This window comes from Perca flavescens, chromosome 21 (assembly GCF_004354835.1).
Source record: "Perca flavescens isolate YP-PL-M2 chromosome 21, PFLA_1.0, whole genome shotgun sequence".
NCBI classification, from domain to species: Eukaryota; Metazoa; Chordata; class Actinopteri; order Perciformes; family Percidae; genus Perca; species Perca flavescens.
This window is the reverse complement of record NC_041351.1, coordinates 25,907,782-25,929,539: the sequence shown is the minus strand read 5'-3', so window position 1 is coordinate 25,929,539 and position 21,758 is coordinate 25,907,782. Positions and strand designations below refer to the sequence as shown.

At 42.0% G+C, this 21,758-nt stretch overlaps 1 protein-coding gene across 1 annotated transcript in view; it reads right to left on the bottom strand.

Annotated features, from left to right (window-relative positions):
- dnah9 (dynein, axonemal, heavy chain 9) overlaps positions 1–21,758 on the bottom strand; it is a 136,257-nt gene that overhangs the window by 93,267 nt on the left and 21,232 nt on the right. The window contains exons 17-33 of the mRNA XM_028566995.1: positions 20,506–20,509; positions 20,093–20,291; positions 19,456–19,718; positions 18,371–18,532; positions 15,735–15,957; positions 15,387–15,553; positions 13,686–13,829; positions 13,362–13,521; positions 13,116–13,271; positions 10,684–10,816; positions 9,471–9,748; positions 9,018–9,148; positions 8,793–8,919; positions 8,266–8,418; positions 7,708–7,833; positions 4,859–5,098; positions 2,771–2,931 (exon numbers count right to left, since the gene is read on the bottom strand). Of these exons, the coding sequence (XP_028422796.1) occupies positions 2,771–2,931; positions 4,859–5,098; positions 7,708–7,833; positions 8,266–8,418; positions 8,793–8,919; positions 9,018–9,148; positions 9,471–9,748; positions 10,684–10,816; positions 13,116–13,271; positions 13,362–13,521; positions 13,686–13,829; positions 15,387–15,553; positions 15,735–15,957; positions 18,371–18,532; positions 19,456–19,718; positions 20,093–20,291; positions 20,506–20,509 (2,827 nt within the window). The remainder of the gene's footprint in view (positions 1–2,770; positions 2,932–4,858; positions 5,099–7,707; positions 7,834–8,265; positions 8,419–8,792; positions 8,920–9,017; positions 9,149–9,470; positions 9,749–10,683; positions 10,817–13,115; positions 13,272–13,361; positions 13,522–13,685; positions 13,830–15,386; positions 15,554–15,734; positions 15,958–18,370; positions 18,533–19,455; positions 19,719–20,092; positions 20,292–20,505; positions 20,510–21,758) is intronic.

Below are 21,758 nucleotides of genomic sequence, written 5' to 3'. Positions count from 1 at the left end.
GGCCCGTGACCCTATACATGTTCGTAGCAACACAAATGATAGGGGGGGGATACGGTTAGAAATTTTTTTTATGATGATAATAAAGAGGCTTGGTTTACTTCATAGGCTGTGTACCTGTGTTACTACATTATCTGAATCACATGACAGTGATATAACCAAAAGATTCCCGCTGTTTTAGATCAGCGCGGGTGATCCCTTTAGCCTAATGATGCTGCTGCAGAAGGTGAACACACCATACTGACTACAGTCAGCCTGTGCTAAACAAGCACATCCAAACCTGTATTCATTACACATATTTTCACAGCAGCTGCATATGGATGGTTTGATGTTTCCTATATCACCGCTGTCATTAACATCTGTTCACATGATTCTTATTTTTTTATTTTCAACATTTAAAGCAGTGAATAAATTCAATACAACGGTCCAGACCTCTCGGGTCATCTGTTCCCAGCGTCAAAACTAAACACGGAGAAGAAACAATCAGTTTCTACATATTACATGTTTTAAACAAACGCCCAGAAAACAACTCTCAGTTCTTCCAAATGTAGGCTCAAAATGTTTCTGCCTTCATTACATTTAGGGCTATTTATTCACATAGCTTTGCTTACTGCTTATTTTTAACTTCTATTTTTGTTTTATTCTATTCAAATCATATTTATGTCTTTTATATATTGCCTCATGTTTCTTTTATATCTTATTTTTTTTTCTTTTGTCTCTAATGTATTCATACTGTCAAACTAAAAACAACTTTTTTTTTGCAGCTACTGTGATGTTTGGTGACATCCAGTTTTCACTTGACAGCATCTTCTCCTGCTGGCTCCGTTATAAAGAAACTTGTGTCACAATATCATGAAGCAAACATGTTTTTCGCTGTTCTCTCAAGTAATGGATTAAAAGATTTGACACCCAGCCCCCTGGTTCACGGTCCATTGTTAAAATGAAAGCCAGTGGCAAACAGTGTGAGTTGCAGCGAGCCACAGCGAGGGCATGCACCATATGGTGACGTCTTGCTACACGGCTGCTGATCCGGCCATCAAAGCCCATTGTTTCTGCTTTGTTCAGGCTTCAAAGGGAATATTGGTCAGTCTGGAAAACCGCACTGTCAAACACTGCCAAAGGGATCTGGGAGGCAGGTATTCATCTCTGCGTAGTTCAAACTTTATCGGGAATCCTACAGAAACATGCATGTGAACAAACAAACTGTTGGCAAAGTGCCCGAGCTGAGTTGTTCTACAAGGTTTTGCTTGTGGTAGGTATGAAAAATTATTCAAGCAAAGATCCTTAGAATGCGTCAGATGGTTATTGTTAAACGAGACGCTTGTATCTTTTAGTCAGTTTTTCAATTAAGGGAAAAATACTAATTTTCATCAACACAGATTTTTAAAAATGTACTAATAATGGCTTTCGAATGGGCTTCATGCAAACTGGCCTATTTGATAAATCTGCACAGGACTTCCTGCTAGATATTCCTGCGTTTCACTTAACATTTTTCAGGAGTGAACCTTTTCCCCAAACAGAGATTGTCTAAACATAGCTTAACAACCGTAACTAGGTGGTGCCATGTCATTGTTCCGACAGCCCATTATTCCAATAACCCAATAGTCTGATAAATGTCCCATCAGATTGAAAGCCTGTTATCAAACAAACACTCGTTGCTCAGAAAAAAACACACTCTCCCTGTAGTTACACATTCATGGCTGCCTAATGTTTCACACCCTCTTTGCTTGATTGGGAGCATCTGTATATATATGGCTGTCGGAACTGAAATCCGGGAACTTAGCATCTACACCACTTTGCTGCTCCAAACATCAGACCTCCGATCTGACAAACAGTCCCGCATGTGCGTCCATTAGGAAACGGGAGTAGCTTGTTCTTCTTAGTCACTATGATCCTCATATTACCAATGCATGGAACACTACAGAAGGCCAACCACGAGGGAAGGTCTGATTACGTCATTCTGCATGATAATTAGCCATGTGCTTCTTTTTGTTTGAGAAACGATGGAAGATTCAATGTGAACAATGGACATTAGAAATGTGTCTGCAACTTGAAATGTTGTTTGTTGTAAGGCCAGCAAGGTTCAGTACATTAGGAAGATGCTACTATATCAGAGTTTGGTTAGTGGTAGCGGCTCTGTCCTGCTCGGTTTTGGATTTGGAGTTTAAACTCCAAAATGCTTAATAAGATGTCTGTGAAGGTTCTCAGTCACCCAAGGAAGAGTCACAACCAAGGGCAACTGGACTTGGTTAAAGGTGCTTCGAAGATGTTTCATCTCTTGCATGATTTGAACCCTTCCCTGGATAGTTTACACTCAGCAACTCCACCCAAGCTTGTTCTCAGAGAGAGTGTTTCTGTCAGCACACAGATAGGGCTGTTGCCATATCACGATTATTGCGGCCAAACAAATTCACAATAACAAAATATCAATTTACAAATATCTATTGAAAATAATATATAAATAAATAAATAATGCTATCAGTCAAATTCATCTTAGCAAAGGATAATCTACACATTATTTATTACACTCATGATATTCTACTAATTATTTCGGTAGATGCCCTAACAGCACAGATTTAGAAGGATGGTGCATGCATGTGGCATTGGTAAATATGCCAGCATTACCATTGTTAACTGCATAGGCTATATGATGTGCAAGAACGGAAAGCTTGGTATAGCAACATCATTGGAAATAGCATCACCTAGTCAATTAACAAGCAATCATGACTGTTTGTTGCCTCTGAACAAATGCACAAAAATGAGCCCTCAGTACCTGTCTGTTAGAGGAGTGATGACTAATCGTGGCGTGTTGCCCAGGTATTCGTAGGAGTAGAGAAACTGGGCATCGCAAATGTTGGCAAAACAATGCTTCTCCTTCTCATCCCAGCGGTGTCTCAGCTGGGAGAGCCACACGAAGGCCTGAGAACTCTCCACCTTGAAAATAATAAAGAGAGAGTTATGAGTGAGTGCCTAGGCTTATAATGAAGCCAGAAATAATCAGAGCTTTCCCAGCCTCTAATTATGGTAATGACAAGTCTTGCTCGAATATCTTGAGTGCATTACTCACTGGTAATAGCCTCTCAAAAATACAGCAGCAGTCGTGGTGTCTACATAGGAATGTATACAGTACCAACACATTCTCACTCCCTTTGGCGTTTGTTATTGACGCAAAAAGTCTCCATTAGCGTCATATTTAGACATGCTTGGTCAGGACTCTTGGCGTCACTTTCTGACGCTCTGGGTCGGGACCAACGTTTAGCCGACATGTGGCACAAGAACGAGACAGTTAGGTTTAGGAAAAGATGGTGGGTGGGGTAACAAAACGTTGATTCATTGAAATGCGGGACAAGAACGGGACATGAACCCCGGTCTCCTGGGTGATAGTCCTGTGTTATTTGACCCATCCACCACCCCAACCAATGTACCTGCACGGATTTTCAGTATTTCATACTACTCTGTCTCTCTTCATACTACTCTCTACTGCTGTCTCTCTACATACTACTCTCTACTGCTGTCTCTCTACATACTACTCTCTACTGTTGTCTCTCTACATACTACTCGCTACTGTTGTCTCTCTACATACTACTCTCTACTGTTGTCTCTCTACATAATACTGTTCTCTATATACTACTCTCTACCATTGTCTCTCTACATAGTACTCTCTACTGTTGTCTCTCTACATACTACTCTCTACTGTTGTCTCTCTTCATACTACTCTCTACTGCTGTCTCTCTACATACTACTCTCTACTGTTGTCTCTCTACATACTACTCTTTTATTCATACTACTCTCTACTGTTGTCTCTCTACATAATACTGTTCTCTATATACTACTCTCAACCGTTGTCTCTTTACATACTACTCTTCTCTACATACTACTCTCTACTGTTGTCTCTCTACATAGTACTATCTACTGTTGTCTCTCTACATAATACTGTTCTCTACATACTACTCTCTACCGTTGTCTCTCTACATAGTACTCTCTACTGTTGTCTCTCTTCATACTACTCTCTACTGCTGTCTCTCTACATACTACTCTCTACTGCTGTCTCTCTACATACTACTCTCTACTGTTGTCTCTCTACATACTACTCTTTACTGTTGTCTCTCTTCATACTACTCTCTACTGCTGTCTCTCTACATACTACTCTCTACTGCTGTCTCTCTACATACTACTCTCTACTGTTGTCTCTCTACAAACTACTCTCTACTGTTGTCTCTCTACATACTACTCTCTAATGTTGTTTCTCTACATAATACTGTTCTCTATATACTACTCTCTACCGTTGTCTCTTTACATACTACTCTTCTCTACATACTACTCTCTACTGTTGTCTCTCTACATACTACTCTCTACTGCTGTCTCTCTACATACTAGTCTCTACTGTTGTCTCTTTACATACTACTCTTCTCTACATACTACTCTCTACTGTTGTCTCTCTACATATTACTATCTACTGTTGTCTCTCTACATAGTACTATCTACTGTTGTCTCTCTACATAATACTGTTCTCTATATACTACTCTCTACCGTTGTCTCTCTACATAGTACTCTCTACTGTTGTCTCTCTACATAGTACTATCTACTGTTGTCACTCTACATAATACTCTTCTCTATATACTACTCTCTACCGTTGTCTCTTTACATAGTACTCTCTACTGTTGTCTCTCTACAGTTGTCTCTCCTAATACTACGTCATCGCTGCGTTCGAGCTGCTGCTCTGCCCAGTACGTTCCATTCAGACACTGAAGGGTGATTTTTGCGTCGGTATCTGACGCTGAGGGACACTGACCAAGTGTTTAACGAGTTGGGAGTGAGAACGGGTTGCAACAGTACATGTTCTCAGCCACACTGATCTCACCTTCTGAGCGATCATCTTGGCCACCACGTCCCTGGCGTGGACGTCGATGGTGCAGATGGTCATGACCTTCTGCCGATCGCCCGGCGTAAGCTGGCCAACCAGCATGGAGATGAGGGTGTTGAGCTGGGACACCTGCTTCTTGTAGTACTCCTTCATGGCGTTGTCGTAGCCCTCCTCCAGACGGGCGAACGCCATGCCGATGTCAGACGTCCACCAGATCTGAGTGCAGGTCAGCGCCACCTGGATTGGGGACAATGGAAGAAATCAAAGGCAGATCCCCGTTGATAAGATTTTATGTAGATGGATTCCTGTATTTAAAGGGGCAATATAAAGATGTCAGCGGTTCCATTTGATGTGCTTGCTGCCACTTAAACACGTTACCACCTTTCACATCTCAATTTTTTTTTTACGATCATGGAAACAGACACATTTTATACTGTAATGCAACCATAAAGGAATTGCTAATGACATTACATTATCCTTGATCGGAAAGGATGGATAGAAAAATCTTATTTCACCAGCACCACTGTTGGTCAGTTACCAATTTATTTTACAGAGAAAAGATAGAGAGAAAAAGACCAAAAAATAAAGAAAAGAAAAAGAAAAAGAAAAAGAAAAAGAAAAAGAAAAAGAAAAAGAAAAAGAAAAATAATAAACAAATACATTTATCTGGCAAGTTCTAATGTCTAATTTTCATTTCCCTGTACATTTTCTTGAACTGAAACATACTGATATTACCCTTAAAGTCATTATCCACAGAATTCCACAGTTTCACACCATACTGAAATACACAGTTGTTCGTGCATACTGGTGCTTAATATTACATTTCCTTCTATGATCCTCATTTTCTGAACTAAAAACAACATATTATATTATTTATAATGGTAATACTGTACTTTTTGCCTTAAACCTTGCTGGTAAGTGTGGGCTGTACTTGCTAGCTGTAGACGCTAAGTGGCAGCAGAGCGCCAGAGCATGAGGACACGGTGGACAGGTTTCAGGGCTTCAGAACAACCTCCGACATCTAGGGATGGTTATCGTTAGGGTTTTATAGATACTCTAGTCTCGCTTTGACAGACCTTCCTCCACAGCACTGCGGAGGAGGGTCTGGCTAGTCCACACAGCATTCCTGGATGGGAGAAAAATGTGCTCTGGTTTATTGGCATTTCTTTAAACCAATCACAATCGTCTTGGCCAGACAGCCAGGAGGAAGGAACTTGTTTTGGTGGAACGTGTACGTTCAAAAGTAGTTTTAGTCGTGCAACAGAAAACTCAGATTGGACAGATAGTTTAGCTAGCTGTCTGGATTTACCCTGCCGAGATCTGAGGAGCAGTTAACCATAGTCATCATAAATCCACCAGAGTTTAGAACACCAACACAAAGAAAGAGGAAGGGGACGGACATCCGGGCGAAAAAGAGGGCGGATTTTCCAGCGACAACGGAGCAATCCCGGAAGTGGAACGTCGTGCATATAGACTATAGATACTCCTATCGGTTCTTGCAGGGAATAAAAAAATATGACACTGAGCAAATTAAACTTAATATTAACAATGAAAAAATAATCAAAGTTTTATCAACTTATTTTCCAGGTATTCTGATTACTGAAGGTTGCTTTGGTCTGCATGAGGTCACTAAATCTCTTGTGATCCGGAGAAAAATAAGAGGTTATGTTCTACACACAATCTAGTTTCTTAACATAATATTATAGTTTAATTAATCCATATTTAACAAAGCTTTTAGACCAACTTAGTCCCTCCTTGATTTTTTTAAATTGCAGTTATTGACTATCTTCGACATTAACATTCTTCAAATTGTACATTTGTGTTTACAATAAAATATAAAATAAAAACAGATTTACTTTATAGTTTTAAATATTATTTTGTTAACACTTCACATTTCCATAATTCCCAAACTAGACGGACTAAGAATCTTTATTTGCAATCAGCTCGGGTGATGGCATCTGAGGCGGAACCCCAAAACTGAGTCACTCCACCCGGTCTCCAGTACATCCTCCCGGACCAACCAATCACACAACATCAATTTTCAATCTCACCCACCATCCAAATCTGTTCCTATGTTATTAACATTCTGTAATCAAGCATTCATTAAATCTTTAAATGACATATTGTTGTGGCGTGGTCCTTGCTAGTGAACACTGTGTTACAATTTGCTTTTGTGTGATTGGTGTTTGGAGAGCAGTGTTGTTGCTGCTCAGACTGTCTCTGAGGGGGGGCAGTTAGCCTCAGTACCAACTGACATAGGGGACTCTCAATAATGAGATATATGCTAAAGATAATTTAATAATAATAATTTGCTTTGCTTTGCTATGTTAACAGTTGGCCAAAGTGAATATTTAGTTGCCACCTGTGAGCTGCACGCACGCACACACACACACACACACACACACACACACACACACACACACACACACACACACACACACACACACACACACACACACACAGTGATTCAGCAACAATGATTTTTTTATAAAGTAAACACTATTGATCCTGAAGTTGATTTCAACATCGCTCTAAAGTCCTAAATCCGTTCCATTTGCTGCTCTGTGTGGACTGAACCTTTCAGCCAGGTACCACACCACAGTCAGTGATGTCACAGGATCAATTTGTACGCATGTTCCATTACCACACACAGACTTCTTCCCGTCCTCTGTCTTACCGTTCTAAATAATCAACACTATCTGGCTGCAAACTGTGTCTGTAAGCATTCGTGAGTGTGTGCACTGGACTGCAATATGTAAGAGAGGCATGGACATTATTCTGGTACCAATCCATCAGATGTGGGATTGAGTATCGTCAGATAGAAACATCCCGCTGAGCTAATTTACCTGCGCCGGATAGTCAAAGAGCCACTGCTCTCTGGGTTTGTCCTCATAGGCCAGCACTGCCTCGGTCATCTCGTGTCGGACAGTGGAGCGCATGCTGTGCAGAACCCGGTTCAGCCACACCTCCACCTTACAAAAAACCCACAGACAGGCCCATGAATAGAAATGTAGAAAAACGTTGCAATGTGTGTCACGTGAGCACCGATGGCTCTCTTATCAACAGACCCTAATGAGGTCATTAATAAGCATTAGAGTGGAAGTGGAGTTAGGCAAATACTATGGGATGTAATGGAAAATTAATGGATTTAAAGGCTTTGATATGCAAAACCCCAGGGGCAATGACAGACTCCATTTCATTTCCTTCCTTTATTGTGGGTTGTGATATCTGTATTTGATATATATTTTCTTCTATTACAGAAAATGGCAGGTAAAAGAGTTTCCTCATCCATTACATTCCTCTACAGACAGCCGTAGTGCCACTGTCAGCACTAAGTCCCATGAAGATTTAGTGATGGTAGCACAGTTTTAGAGACATCAATAAATGATGACGGGTGTATTTACCTGTCCAGTGCAGTCACAGGGCTCATTAAAGGAGACATACTCCTCCTCTTTGCTGTACATGCCCAGACCAGTCTGAGAAGGATTCTCCTGTCCATCTGCTTCAAATCGCATCTTAGCCATGTTGTCAAACAGCTTAGACAGATGCTTCTGGACCTAAGCAAACAAACAGGCATTCAGCTTCATTACTGTTATTCAGAATCATTTATAGAATGGCAGGACCCACGTTCTGCAGCATGCCTGTTAACTTCCTCTTTAAGGAGATTTAGTGGAAAGTTGTGCTTAACAGTGATTTATTTCTCCTCTGTGGAAAAGCATAAGACAATATCCTGATGATGGAAATTGGAACAAGCTGCAAAACTATGAGCGACATTGCCCCTGTGTGAACACTGCGGGTACTGCAGAAGTCAACAGCCCTCAGCTAAATAGCTGAACGGTGCAATCGAACATGGTTTATGAAGACTGTCAAAAAATGTGAAGTAGAAAGTGACTCTGGGAACAGACTGAAGCCTAAAATACAGTGGAGCCACCTGGTGCGGGTTGGTCCCATTAGACAGGATGTCCAGCAAATCAGCCGAAGAGATGAAGTAAAACCTGGGGAAGGCCAGACGCTTGGTGTCCAGGTATTCTGCCAGAGCTTTTTCACATAGAGACAGCCTGTAGAGAAACACAGTCAGTGTGTGCATCCATGTGTCTGAAGTCTAAAGTCTGTACCAGAGTGCTCCTGATAACATAGATTCAGAGAGAAGTCTCACCTGCTCTGGATGTCCTCCAGTTTACCAAACAGGCCCGGTTTATTGGTGGCCTCCACTACGTTGGGCGTTTGATGCACAGCGTTTGCCAGCTCTTTGAAATCAGCATCAATCCCCTCAAAGCGCCTGGAGTCCTGCAGAGGATTTCACAAGGGCCGGTGGATTTAGGTTCCCAAAAGAGAAAGAGAGGCGAATCAGAGGTTTAATAGCAAAAACCTGAGTTTAAGCACACCCCCGACGTTGTGGGAGCAATTAATAAAAAGTTGTGTAATCTCAGCTCGCTAAACTGGGAGTATGAGCCAATTAATGCATTCTTAATTAGCAGCTATAACAGTCGCGCTATCTGGATTCATACGTATGGCAACGACAGGGCGCAGGTCAAGGCCTGCAGGAATCTGAGCTCGTCGGGGATGTAATTAACTGTGTGTATGTGTGTGCATGTGTTCAGTGTGTAACCTCTGGCAGCTGCGAGCGGATGTCCTCCGAGCCGATGAAGATGCTCTCCAGGTGGGTCCACGTGCGCTGCACCTCGAACCAGATGGAGATGACCGAGTCGGCCACAGACAGCTTGCTCTGCCATGATGACACCTCGTCCAGGAAGTGGGCAATGTACTTGGAGGACCTGAGGTTCTGCAGCTGCACCTGGTTGTCCTCCAGCGTCTCGATCAGCTCCTCGTCCGTGCGCAGCAGGGGCACGTTGGTGCGGCGGTGGGGCTCATACTGGAACTGCATACCTGGACAGGACACACACACACTCAGCTATAGGTCACAGACTCTGGGAGGCAGGGGAAAAAAACTCTCATGCTGACGACACATGAGACGCTGGCCTGCGTTACATTTAAGACATTTTTAATACCATTTAGGATGAAATGTAATACCAACTTCATGGCCATACTGGCAAAAGTATGTAGGATATAATCAAATATCAGAAAAGATTTTAGACTATAAAAATAATTGTATTATATTAATATGTAGTATTCAATACATCCATGCTTTGGGACGAAACAATGAAGGAGTAATACTATGTAAATACTTTAATACTATGAAATGTTTAATGAAATGTGACACTAAAAATGTTTAGACCTTTGTGAACGAAATTTAAGACTTGTAAGAGTTTTAAGACCCCGCGGGTACCCTGCTTTAGTGTTGCAGCCCCGTCCCTCTGGACAGGTTTCAATAAGTCAAATTTAAGACCTTTTTAAGACCTTTTTAAGACCTTCATAAATATAATTTAAGACCTATATCACGACATTAAAAAGGAAAAAAAAAATGTCACTGTCAGAGTCTGGAACCATCGATAATCTTCCCCAGAGCTGAAGAATATAAAATTTGTTCCGAAAGAGACTCGCACAGCCGTTCACTCGGCTGCAATATAAATTGCATGTTGGTCTCAGTCGCATTGCAGCAAATTATATTTGGAGTAGCGAAGAAAGAACTAAAACACCACAGAATAAAAAATAAAAAAAACATTGTAAAGCGCTGCGGAAAATTATTTTAGACCTAGAACACAATTTAAGACTTTATAATGGCCTAAAATTTAGATTTTGAAATTTTAGACTTTGTAAGACCCCGTGGAAACTCTGGTAAAGTGCCTTTGGGTTTCGTCAAAGGCGCTATAAAAATAAAAGTTATTATTATTATTATTACAACAGAATGTCTCTTCCTCTACCTGTCCATGTGGAGTTGAGCTCAGAGAGGACTTTCTCCATGCCCATCTCTTTAACAGCCTTGTCCACGATCCCTCTCACCTCCTCTTCAAAGCAGTGCAGCTTCAGCTGCAGCAGGTTAGCCAGAGTGGTGTCCTGCTCAGAGAAAACACACACTTCCTTTCAGCTACACTTAATCATCTGATAACATTAGTAGCAGCATATTATTATTATTATGATATACATATATATAATAATAATAATAATAATGTATATTAATCCCACAAGGGGAAATTACAATATATATATATATATATATATATATATATATATATATATATATATATATATATATATATTAATAACGGGAGAACAAATCTGCATATGTTTACATATTTAAAGGTCCCATGACATAAAAATTTCACTTTATGAGGTTTTTTAACATTAATATGAGTTCCCCCAGCCTGCCAGTGGCTAGAAATGGCGATAGGTGTAAACTGAGTGTCAGGATCCTGCTCTGCCTTTGAGAAAATGAAAGCTTAGACGGGCCGATCTGGAATCTTGCTGCTTATGAGGTCATAAGGGGAAAGGTTACCTCCTCTTTCTCTGCTTTGCCCGCCCAGAGAATTTGGCCCACACATGAGAGAGAGAGAGACATCATGGCTTTCAAACAAGCAAAGTGGCAGTTGGTCAAGGCTTCGTTTTCTCTTTGGACTTTCAATTTGAATTATGAATAAATATTTCCTCCATAGTTGTTGAGGCCTGACTGACTCAACGACTCTACTTCAAAGTAAACTTGGCCAGTGTAGTATACATTATTAAGATATTAATAACTCAGAAATATACAAAATAAGCATGACACTCAACAGCTTAATAGTTGGCCATTTATGTGTGTTTTTTTTTTATTTTGAAGTATGAATGACAACTGATCCTTTTGACAGCTCTGCACTGGAACTGCTAATTTTTGTTAGTGTCCCAGACTGGCAGGATGTGTTAGCCCCGAATTCAGAGTTTTTAACAAAAATATGAACAACTGCCACCTGCCTGAAACTGACGAGAGCTTATGTAGAGCACACGTGGTGAATCTTTTTCAACACAATCATTTTTGAGTAAATAGTAAAATGGACACTGGAGACAAATCAGCCAATAGCCGGAGCTTTCTTTTTGTTTGGTCAACTCAGAGAATTCACATTCATTAGCTGCAGCTAAGAGTACATTTTGCCAACTCAACTGCTCCATCTTAAACTTTCACCTGCTCCAGCGTGAGTAACCAAGGCACTGTTCATTATGTGAAAATGATTCATCACTGGGGGCATTCAAAAGGAATAATCTTGGTACAATGCATGGTAGAGTATCTAACCGAACCTTTTGACATTTGGTGTCTCCTAACCTTCAAATAAATAAATCGTTCAAAACTGTATGTACAATTTCAATGCAAGAGCGGCAAACGCGGATGTGGCGTTATTGATGTGCTCTCTCCGATCTGTTGTCTATCAAACTTTCTATCAATTGTCTATCCTGATCTATGAAAACGCTGCTTCTCTTTTGTGCTTTCAACTTTAATGTCAGAGAAAATGCCACCAAGGAAAAATGCAAACCCCCCTGAGGAGATAGAGGAGATCAAGAAATCTCTTGACTTCCTGTCAGCGGAGATCCCAAAGTCTCAGCAAAAGAAAATAATGGATGTGATGGGAGAAATCCAAACACTTATGGCACAAAACACGGAAAAGGACAAAAAGATTCTGGAGAATCGAGTGGACGATCGAGAGCAATACTCCCGGATGAATGACCTCATCATCAGCGGTCTGAGGACCAAACCCCGGCGCTATGCCAGGGCAGCCGCGGCCCCTGGGGACACCGCCGCGAGCAAGAGTGGGGCAGACGCCCGTAGGACGACCGTAAGTCGCTGGAGCAACAAGTGCATTTCTGTTAACAGCGGAGACATCCAAGCCTGTTATTCCCTGCCTGGTAAAAACAAAACTGCCAGACCAGCAATAATAATCTGGTTCACCAACAGAAAGAAAAAAAAGGCACTCCTTAGACAAGGATGGAAACTATAAGGGACTGATGTTTACATCAAGACTCTAAAGATAAAAAAAATAGTCAATTGTTTCAGAGGACCACCCTCAAAGGGAGGTGGGCTGTAATTATAGGATTCAAATGGTGGCAGCTTTTACTGTCTTTCCCTGTAGGAAACAAACTAAACAGCTGGATCAGTGTGAACAGTACAAACAACCCTCATCTGATCTTCCTTCAGCAGAACAAACCGCCCAGTGAGGATGGGACAGAAAACATGGAAATAATCAGAGAACACTGCCTTGGGTGTATCCCAGCCCTTAAATAATCAACATGATATCAACACCACTGCTTGTAAACTAAAGAGTATGCAGCTGGTGAATACAGAACTCTATGTGCAGTATGTTCTTATAGCTTATCTGGAGAATCAAATGTAAACCTGGTCCATGGTGAAGCGGACTCCAGTAGCAGCCATCAGCTGGTGCCAGTGTCGGGCTCGTATGGCCGGGTTCTGGAGCTCTGCCACGGCCCGCAGGGAGGTGAGGAGGTTCTTCACCCTGCTGTCCAAACCGGTGAAGGCATCCCACGCTCTCACCTATCACGCACAAAGGCCAGGAATCAGTCTAAGGGCTTTGGACAGACGATAACAGCTACGTTCGAGACCTTCTACGCTCTCTCCCCTCACCTCTTTATCCAGCCCCCGGATATCTTTAGAGAAGCGTTTGCACTCCAGCTCCATGTCCTCCACGTAGATGTCTCTCCAGGGAGTCATCATCCATGTCGCCATGCTGGATTCCACCACGCTGATCATGTCCCACAGCTCCTTCAGCAGGCCCACCTCCCGCCTTGGGGACGCAGAAGAGCGGACAAAGGGAAGGAAACCAGCATGAAAACTGGAACTCTTCAGAGACCGACAGCGAAGTAAAAGAGCATCTCTGCTGTGACGGCTCGTTAGTTTGGAATTTGGCACGGGTCTGTGGTATTTTCTCCGTCCAGCTTTGGGCTTTACCTGCATTGTCGGAGCTGTTTATACTCGGGGACGGTGACCTCGAACAGGCTGGCAGACTCCACCAGGGAGGCCATCACCGCCTCCCGCTCCTGGATCTGCAGCTGGAATGCGTCCAACATCTGGTTGGGACTCTCGCTGTCAAACCTGGATGAATGCATGATCCCACACAGGCACCCATCAACACACACACACACACACACACACACACACACACACACACACAACAAAACACACACACAACAAAACACACACACACACACACACACAACAACACACACACACACAACAAAACACACACACACACACACACACACACACACACAACAACAACACACACACACAACAAAACACACACACACACACACACAACAACACACACACACACAAAAAACACACACACACACACACACACACACACACACAGGCAAAGGCACCAATCAACACACACACACACACACACACACAACAACACACACACACACACAACAAAAAAACACACACACACACACACACACACACAGGCAAGGCACCCATCAACACACACACACACACACACACACACACACACACACAAGCACACACACAGGCAAAGGCACCCATCAACACCCACACGCACACACACACACACACACACACACACAGGCCCCCATTAAAACACACACACCCATCAAAACACACACACACTCGCACACGCACACAGACACATACACACACACAAACACACACACACACACAGTATAAATCAGGCAGTGTTAAGGTAATGAAGGGCTGATTTGGCTGCAATAGAACCAGACCAGAGTCTAACTGCACACTGTGACAGTTAACAATGGCTTCCATGGCATTAATGGGAAAATAATCACCAGGTTATTAAGAGACCAATTACACACATAACTAATCTAACAATTAGACATTATGACGAAGCGTCTCTTACCTATGAATGTAATGATCATTATGTTAAGATTCAATTGGCCTTGTCGGACATGAGAGTCTCGAGATAACACTCTATAATCAGGTGAGGAGGCAGAAAGGTGACATTCTTAATCTATCAAAGTTTCTCGCTGAACTTGAGTGGCACACTTATGATTACAGCTATATTATAACGTGTAATCAGTTACAGCATGCTTCATAGTTGTACAGTATACAGGGCTGTAGTCAAGTCCACCTTTGTTGAGTCCAAGACCAGGACTAGTCAAAACCAAGTCCAAACAGGTTTGAGTCCAAGTCAAGAGAGAAAGTCAAGACCGAGAAAGACAGGATCCAATTAGGCCACATTATTTACTTTAAGTATAACAATTTAATTTAAACACTTAAGTCACATAAACTAGTACCAGTTTCCTGAACGAGCGCACTTCATCAATGGTTTTGTTTTGAAGGAGGAAGTTACTTTAGAACAAAAGCATATAGTGCTGGACTTGGTCGAGACCAACTAGAATATTTGGTGAGTCCAAGTCCAAAGTCCAAGACGAGTCCGAGACGAGTCCGACACAACAGAAAAACATCTTGAGTCCGGACTCGAGTACTACAGCCTTGGTTGTATATATACATTATACAAACATTTAAAAGTTTTCTTGTATTTGCTAACAAATACACTATAGTGTTTAATAAACCATTTATTAAGTGTTTGTATAGTGCTTATAAATGATACATGGGGTGTTAAATTAAAGTGTTTGCAAACAAACTGTCAGAGGCAAAAACCTGTACCTGAAGGGCCCATTGTTGCGAAAGTGCTCCCTGAAGGTGTGTTGCTCCACATCGAATGTAGCGCACTTCCGTCGCAGGCTGGCCACCTCGATGGCCTGCAGAGGTGCCACCTGCTGTTTGACTAACACAGCCTGCTTTTTCACATTGTTCCACTTCTCTGGCAACCCCTGCAGACGGACAAATAGATGTGGAGAGAGGGGGATAAAAGCAAGGAGGGCAGGAGTGACGGGTTATGGAATGGCAGGAGGAAGAGCATAGAACAGAGATTGGTGATTGGAAGACACAAAGAAAAAGTGACTCAGCTGAAAGAATGTGTGCTAGTAAAATGACTCCCCCATCAATCCTTACCTCCAGCTGTTTGTAGACCACGTCAGGCAGCTCCTGTTCGTAGAGCTTCAGCAGGCCGATAGTTTGCTGCAGCGGCTCAAACATGGCATCTGTGCTGTTTTGTCTTTCCTTAACAGCCAGCAGGTGAGCCAGTACCCCCACCAGGCCACCGTAGTCCCCCTCCTCCACCTGCTGGGTCAGGCCAGCGTCCGCCACACTGATAAACCTCTCCAGATCTGACAGACTGGGAATAGACGACAGGGATCATTACAGGGACACTTACTAGAAATTCAACACACAAAGACACAATTAAGATCAGTTATGCACCATGAGGAGCATTGGACCTGTGAAACCAGAATGTCTTCTGTGGCTCTTGAGGAGCTTTCTGAAGTCTGAGTCACTGTAGCTGGCTAACTACCAGCTAACAGCTACCTTATATGCTAACCGAACCATACGTTTCTGTACCTTCATCTACGGTGGCCCTGAGAACTCAATGCACTGCAAAATGTAGAAAAAATCTACACCAATTTGACAACACATGCACAGGATCCAGACAAAATGAAAAAAAAAAAAAAAAACACACCAAATAGAGAAACACGCAACGAGAAGCTCCCAACACAACAGAGATGGTTTCCAGAGGACTCTAAAAAGTGATGCACACGGCTGGGACCCGCTGTTTGTTGCCATGAGGAAAGAGTGTTCAGCCAGTCTTTGTCATGTGTAGCTGCTATTACATGTTATCATGTTATTACATTCCCTCGTTGAATTGAGTCCCATTGGTTGTTATATATTGATCTCTCACTCACTGTGCATTTTTTTGGGTATTACATTAATCAATTAGTTAAACAACATTAAATTGTAAAGGGAAACTACATTCTGAAAAGTATTGCACTTTCAGAGAAGAAAACTAAATGGAATATTGAAAAAAAGAAGATCTTAGGGTTAAACAATATGAAAAAAAAAAAAGAATATTATAAAATAATTGACAAAGGTATTATGTCCAAAAGAAAACCCTGGATGCAATCTATTTGACCCATCCTTCCATGAAGGAGCCAGATGTCCAGCTGTATAGGTTCAGGGTGTTCAGGTAGCACCACGCCCTCTACAACTGCCAGACAGGTCACACTTCCACCCTCAAACAAGGCTGGATGCTGTGCATGTATTGTCAAATTGGTGAAGATGTATAGAGTATTTTCATGGGGCATGCATTGATTTAATATGGGCAAATTAAACTTTCCGTCTTGGATGTTCTCAACTGACCAATTGGAAGCAGCACAGCAGGTCAAACTGACCCGTTATAAACTTGGCAGGACAGGTTATCTGTGTGGGACCAATAACATATGATGCAGCGCATGTCCAGCATGTCCATGTTTGTGAGACACTATAAAAACTGAGCTGGAGCGTTATTCTGGGTTATTCCCTGGGAATAAACAGACGATCTTGCAAACCTCCTCCTTGAGTACTTTTTTACTTCCACAGATGTTTCTTCATTTGCATGTGTTGAAGCCATTTATGCTATTTATGTTATTTCATATTTCGTTAGTATAATTAACTATGGTTTATTATGATATTGCCTGGTTCTGTCTGTCACAGGTGATTTGTGATTAGGGTACAGATATGGTGTCTCAGCTCTACCTACTTTGGCTGATCACCTGTACAGGTGGTAGGGTGGAAGTGATTTGGAATGAGGTGGCGGGAGTAGAAGGGACACAGTTTTATGATATGTAACAGAACGAACTTCGAATATAATAAACATTTAAGTTGTTTACAACTCTGCTGCTGCGCCTGACATAGTGGCTCCGTGCAAAATTGAGTTGGAGGCCCAAACAGCATGTCTGGAAATCATGGCTGGAAATCCCTACATGGCCCATATGAAATCCAGAAATGTTTTTTCCGATGAACTTTTATGATTATAATATCATCTACAGCCCTAGTGGATGAAATTAAGCTCGGTTGCTAAAATCTGCATTTTGGGCAATGTTAGAAATTAGCATAATTAGCTCATTTAGGTTACACAGCAGAATTTCTGCGGTAGAGTGGCAGTTGACACAGCATGTGGGATAAGGGTGGATTTCGCATCATTGTTCATATTATCTGTTTTTCACTTTGTAAAAACATTGACTGTAAGCTAATTTGTCAACAAAATTAAACAAGATTTTTTAAACCTGGCTTTATCCAATGTTCAGATTTCAGTTCTGGACATTTATGCAAATTAGTGCATATTCAATAAGATAATGCCTCATTTGCATATTTAAAAAATAACATTTCAGAAAACTTGTAATACATTTTCTTTTTGTCTTCACATCAGTAATCAACTTGGAAAGTTCCATGTTGATATCTATTAGTTTATTCTTTTAGCCTATTCACCAGTGTGTCTACCCCTAAATGAGCTAATTATGCTAATTACTAACATTGCCCAAAATACAGATTTTAGCAACCAAGCTTAATTTCTTCCACTAGGGCTGTAGATATTTCAATCGTAAAAGTTCATATGAAACAACATTTCTGGATCCAAGAAATTTCCAGAAGACCATTTAGCTCTCAGGCTCTCGTTCTACTGATTGTGGCAGTTTCATTGAAAACTGCTGCTGTGCCCAGGCCTTACAGAGCTCAGCAACATCCATCTAAAGTAGCAGCATCAGAAGCCCTGACTCCACCTGTTGGTCACATGATCGATGAGGTGCTGTTTGAACATGAAGCTCCACTTTTTGATGATGTTGAGCAAGGCACTCTTCATGCTCCGGCCGTCCACCCTCATCCACCCGTGGAACACGTGCACCGGCTCCAGACCGTGCACCTCCTCGTAGATCTTCTCGTACCTGCAGCAGGATGACAAACACATCCCAGTCAGATAAGTAACATGTTCTTTAACCGAAACTTCATCTTCACTTAAAACAAAAGAACTGATTTTAAATCCAAAGCCAACCAAAACTAGCGCTGTCCTCAATTAAAGAAATTCTTAGGCGGCTAACACTCTTTTTTTTTCTCGACTCAGGCTACATTCATAACGCTACTTTTTGGTTTTTAAGCGTTAAGTGTTTTTATCTCCAGTAGAAGAACTAATCTCTGTTTAAACTAACACGCCCAAACCTCATATCACATCAACATTCTGGTATACTGGGCATAAACAGGAGGCAGCGTGGAGACTCAGCCCGCTGCTGGTAGTTGCCATGGTTACGTTAATAGCTTTAGTCTCAGAGAAAGAGACGTGGTGACCAATAAGACCCAATCAGGCAGAGAAACGTTGGCGTCAGTGTCGATGTTGCCAAAGGTCTCCGTTTGCGGTCATTGAGACTGCAACACAACCCCGCAGATTCCAAACCAGAGCAGGGGGAATGAGAGGGGGTAGCGCCAGAGCAGGGGGAATGAGAGGGGGTAGCGCCAGAGCAGGGGGAATGAGAGGGGGTAGCGCCAGAGCAGGGGGAATGAGAGGGGGAAACGTAGCAGAAGATATTCCTTTTTAAACCAAAATGTAGCAGTGTAAATGTAGCCTAATTGATTTGTTGATTTATTCTACAGATCTTTAAAACTGAGTTTCTCCACTGACCATCATGCAAAAGCACCACTTTAAATCTCTGAGATGTGCTCACAAGTTTCTTGGAAATAAAACATTCTGGATAAAAAAGCATAAAAAATGACTAACAGACTAAAGAAATCTCAGCCTACTGAGACCAAAATCGGCCCATTGGTCAACTGATGGACTCCAAGAGGACATCCCCTAACAGACATGGGCGTTACCCACCGGTCCACCTGTTCTCTAAAGTTCTCCAGTGTCGGGGGGCTCTCTGAGACGCTGTCGTCGGCGTAGAGCTCCACCTCCCGGCCGCTGAGAATGTGGCCATACAGAAGGAACTGACGCATGAACTCCTTCCTGTCGTCCACATACAGGTAGCTGTAGCGCTCCAATGAGTTGCGGAACTCGCAGCACGTTGCCATGACGCCCTGCACGCGTTCCATGAGGAGATGACGCATGTCTGCCAGATCAGCCATGTCCTCCATGTCAGCCTGGGGGGAGGGTGGGGGGCGTTGTTATGATGGAAGATATGTTGATTATGTATTTAACATGCCTGGTGACTTAGCACTTTATTGTGGGTATTTGTAGTTATTTTGTCATTCTCCTGCTTATATTTATTTTATTTTTAATTTTAGATGTTGATTGATGCTGTGCTTTGTACACTGGGAAATATCACAGTTGGTGAAAGTAAGATCTACTGACTATTGTTGGTCTTGTAGCCCACTGGTATTCAGGTCAACCCCCATCTCCTTCTGTATTGTATGCCTATGTTGTTTTTCATGTACTGTATACCTTGCTGTAAAACCAATTGCCCTCCGGGGACAAAATAAAGTTGAGAGTCGAGGCTGCATCACAGCGGCAGTACCTGGTAGTGGGGGGAGGGGCTGTGTTGGGCCAGGCGGGGCACCAGGGAGGAGATTCTGAACACATCATTAATGAGGCTCTCCACCAGCTCAAAGAAATTGTCTCCCGCCCCAAACTCCAGAGCTGGAGCGAACACCATGTCGGGAACCTTCAGGTCCAGCTGAGCCTCAAACAGGGGGGGGCGGCGGCTGCTCTCGAGTCTGAAAGAAGAAAGGAACTCCACCCCAGTCAAACGCATGGGTTGGTCATAATAACTGACATTTCCTTATTACTTAAAAAACTCTTCAAACGATTCAATTCAAGACTTTTCTTTTTCAGTGTTTAAAACCAGAAGCATACCACTGTCATATGAAGAGCATGCAATTTGACCAAAAGCTCCAGAACAAGGGAATAAGTAGACCTTGTGCAATATACTGATCTATTCAGTTGAGCTATGTCCATTTCCAGTACAATTTATTTCATCAGACAGATTGAGTCACTGAGTTTTGGGTCCTTGCTAATAATTTAGCAGACATGATGTAACATCGCAGCTGCTACAACATGGAGGGAAGGGATTCTCCGTTGGCTCTATACCATTTTTAAATGTTAAACCAAAATCTTTGTGATAGGGCTGCACAATTTGAGGAACATAGAACACAGAATGTTGAATATCGTGTTAGCGATATTACTTGCAATAAATGATGTATATAGATATTAAAATGTACTCAGTTTTGCATTTCTGCTGTTATCAGTATTCTGCTAAAATACAAGAAATAGCTTGTTGAATTCAAAACAATTTTATTGAACAAACATTGAATTGAATATAAAAGGCACCACTAAAACAGAATGACAGTTACATTTTAAAGTGCAGTTTTCTTTTTTTTTAAAGATAATTTTTTGGGGCATTTTAGGCCTTTAATGTGATTGGAAAGCTGAAGACATGAAAGGGGAGAGAGAGGGGGAATGACATGAAGCAAAAAGGACCGCAGGTCAGAATCAAACCCAGGCCTGCTGCGTCGATCCGCAATATGTGGGCCCCTGCTCTACCAACTGAGCTATCTGGGCGCTCTAAAGTGCAGTTTTCTACTGATATTTTCTTTCAACTAACACAAAAAATCGTAGTGTCCTTTGCGATGTGTAGCAGCCTTTTATGCGTTTATTGTGCAAGTTGATACTGCAATGACGATAAAAAAACAAAACAAATTGTGCAGCCCTACTTTGTGGCAAATCTCGAGATGAATATAAAAAAGAATTGTATTAAAGATGAACTGAACTGTAATAATCAGCGTTGATAATGTGTTGGTTATTACAAATAAAAATGAATTACACTAAAAATTTTAATTAAAAAAAATCAATATAGCTTTTTTTAAGGAACACAAAAATTACGTTTGTTAGTATAATTTCAATGACGTCACTGGCATGGTAGGACTTGCGAAGGTATATAGGCAGCATATTAAATACACATGAAAATGAGTAATTTTAATGGCATGGGTTACGCATTTGAGCCTGTGAGGGACAAGCCTGTAGTGTCTGACTATCACCACATGGAGGATGATCAGTTTCAGGCTACACCTTCGGATCATTTGGGGGGGAGTGACCTTCTTATTGTCTATGGGAGTGACTGGACTCTGCAATAGTCTGTCGCTAAAAAATGCTGGCTAAAGCCAGGGGCTGTTGGAGGACTAGCC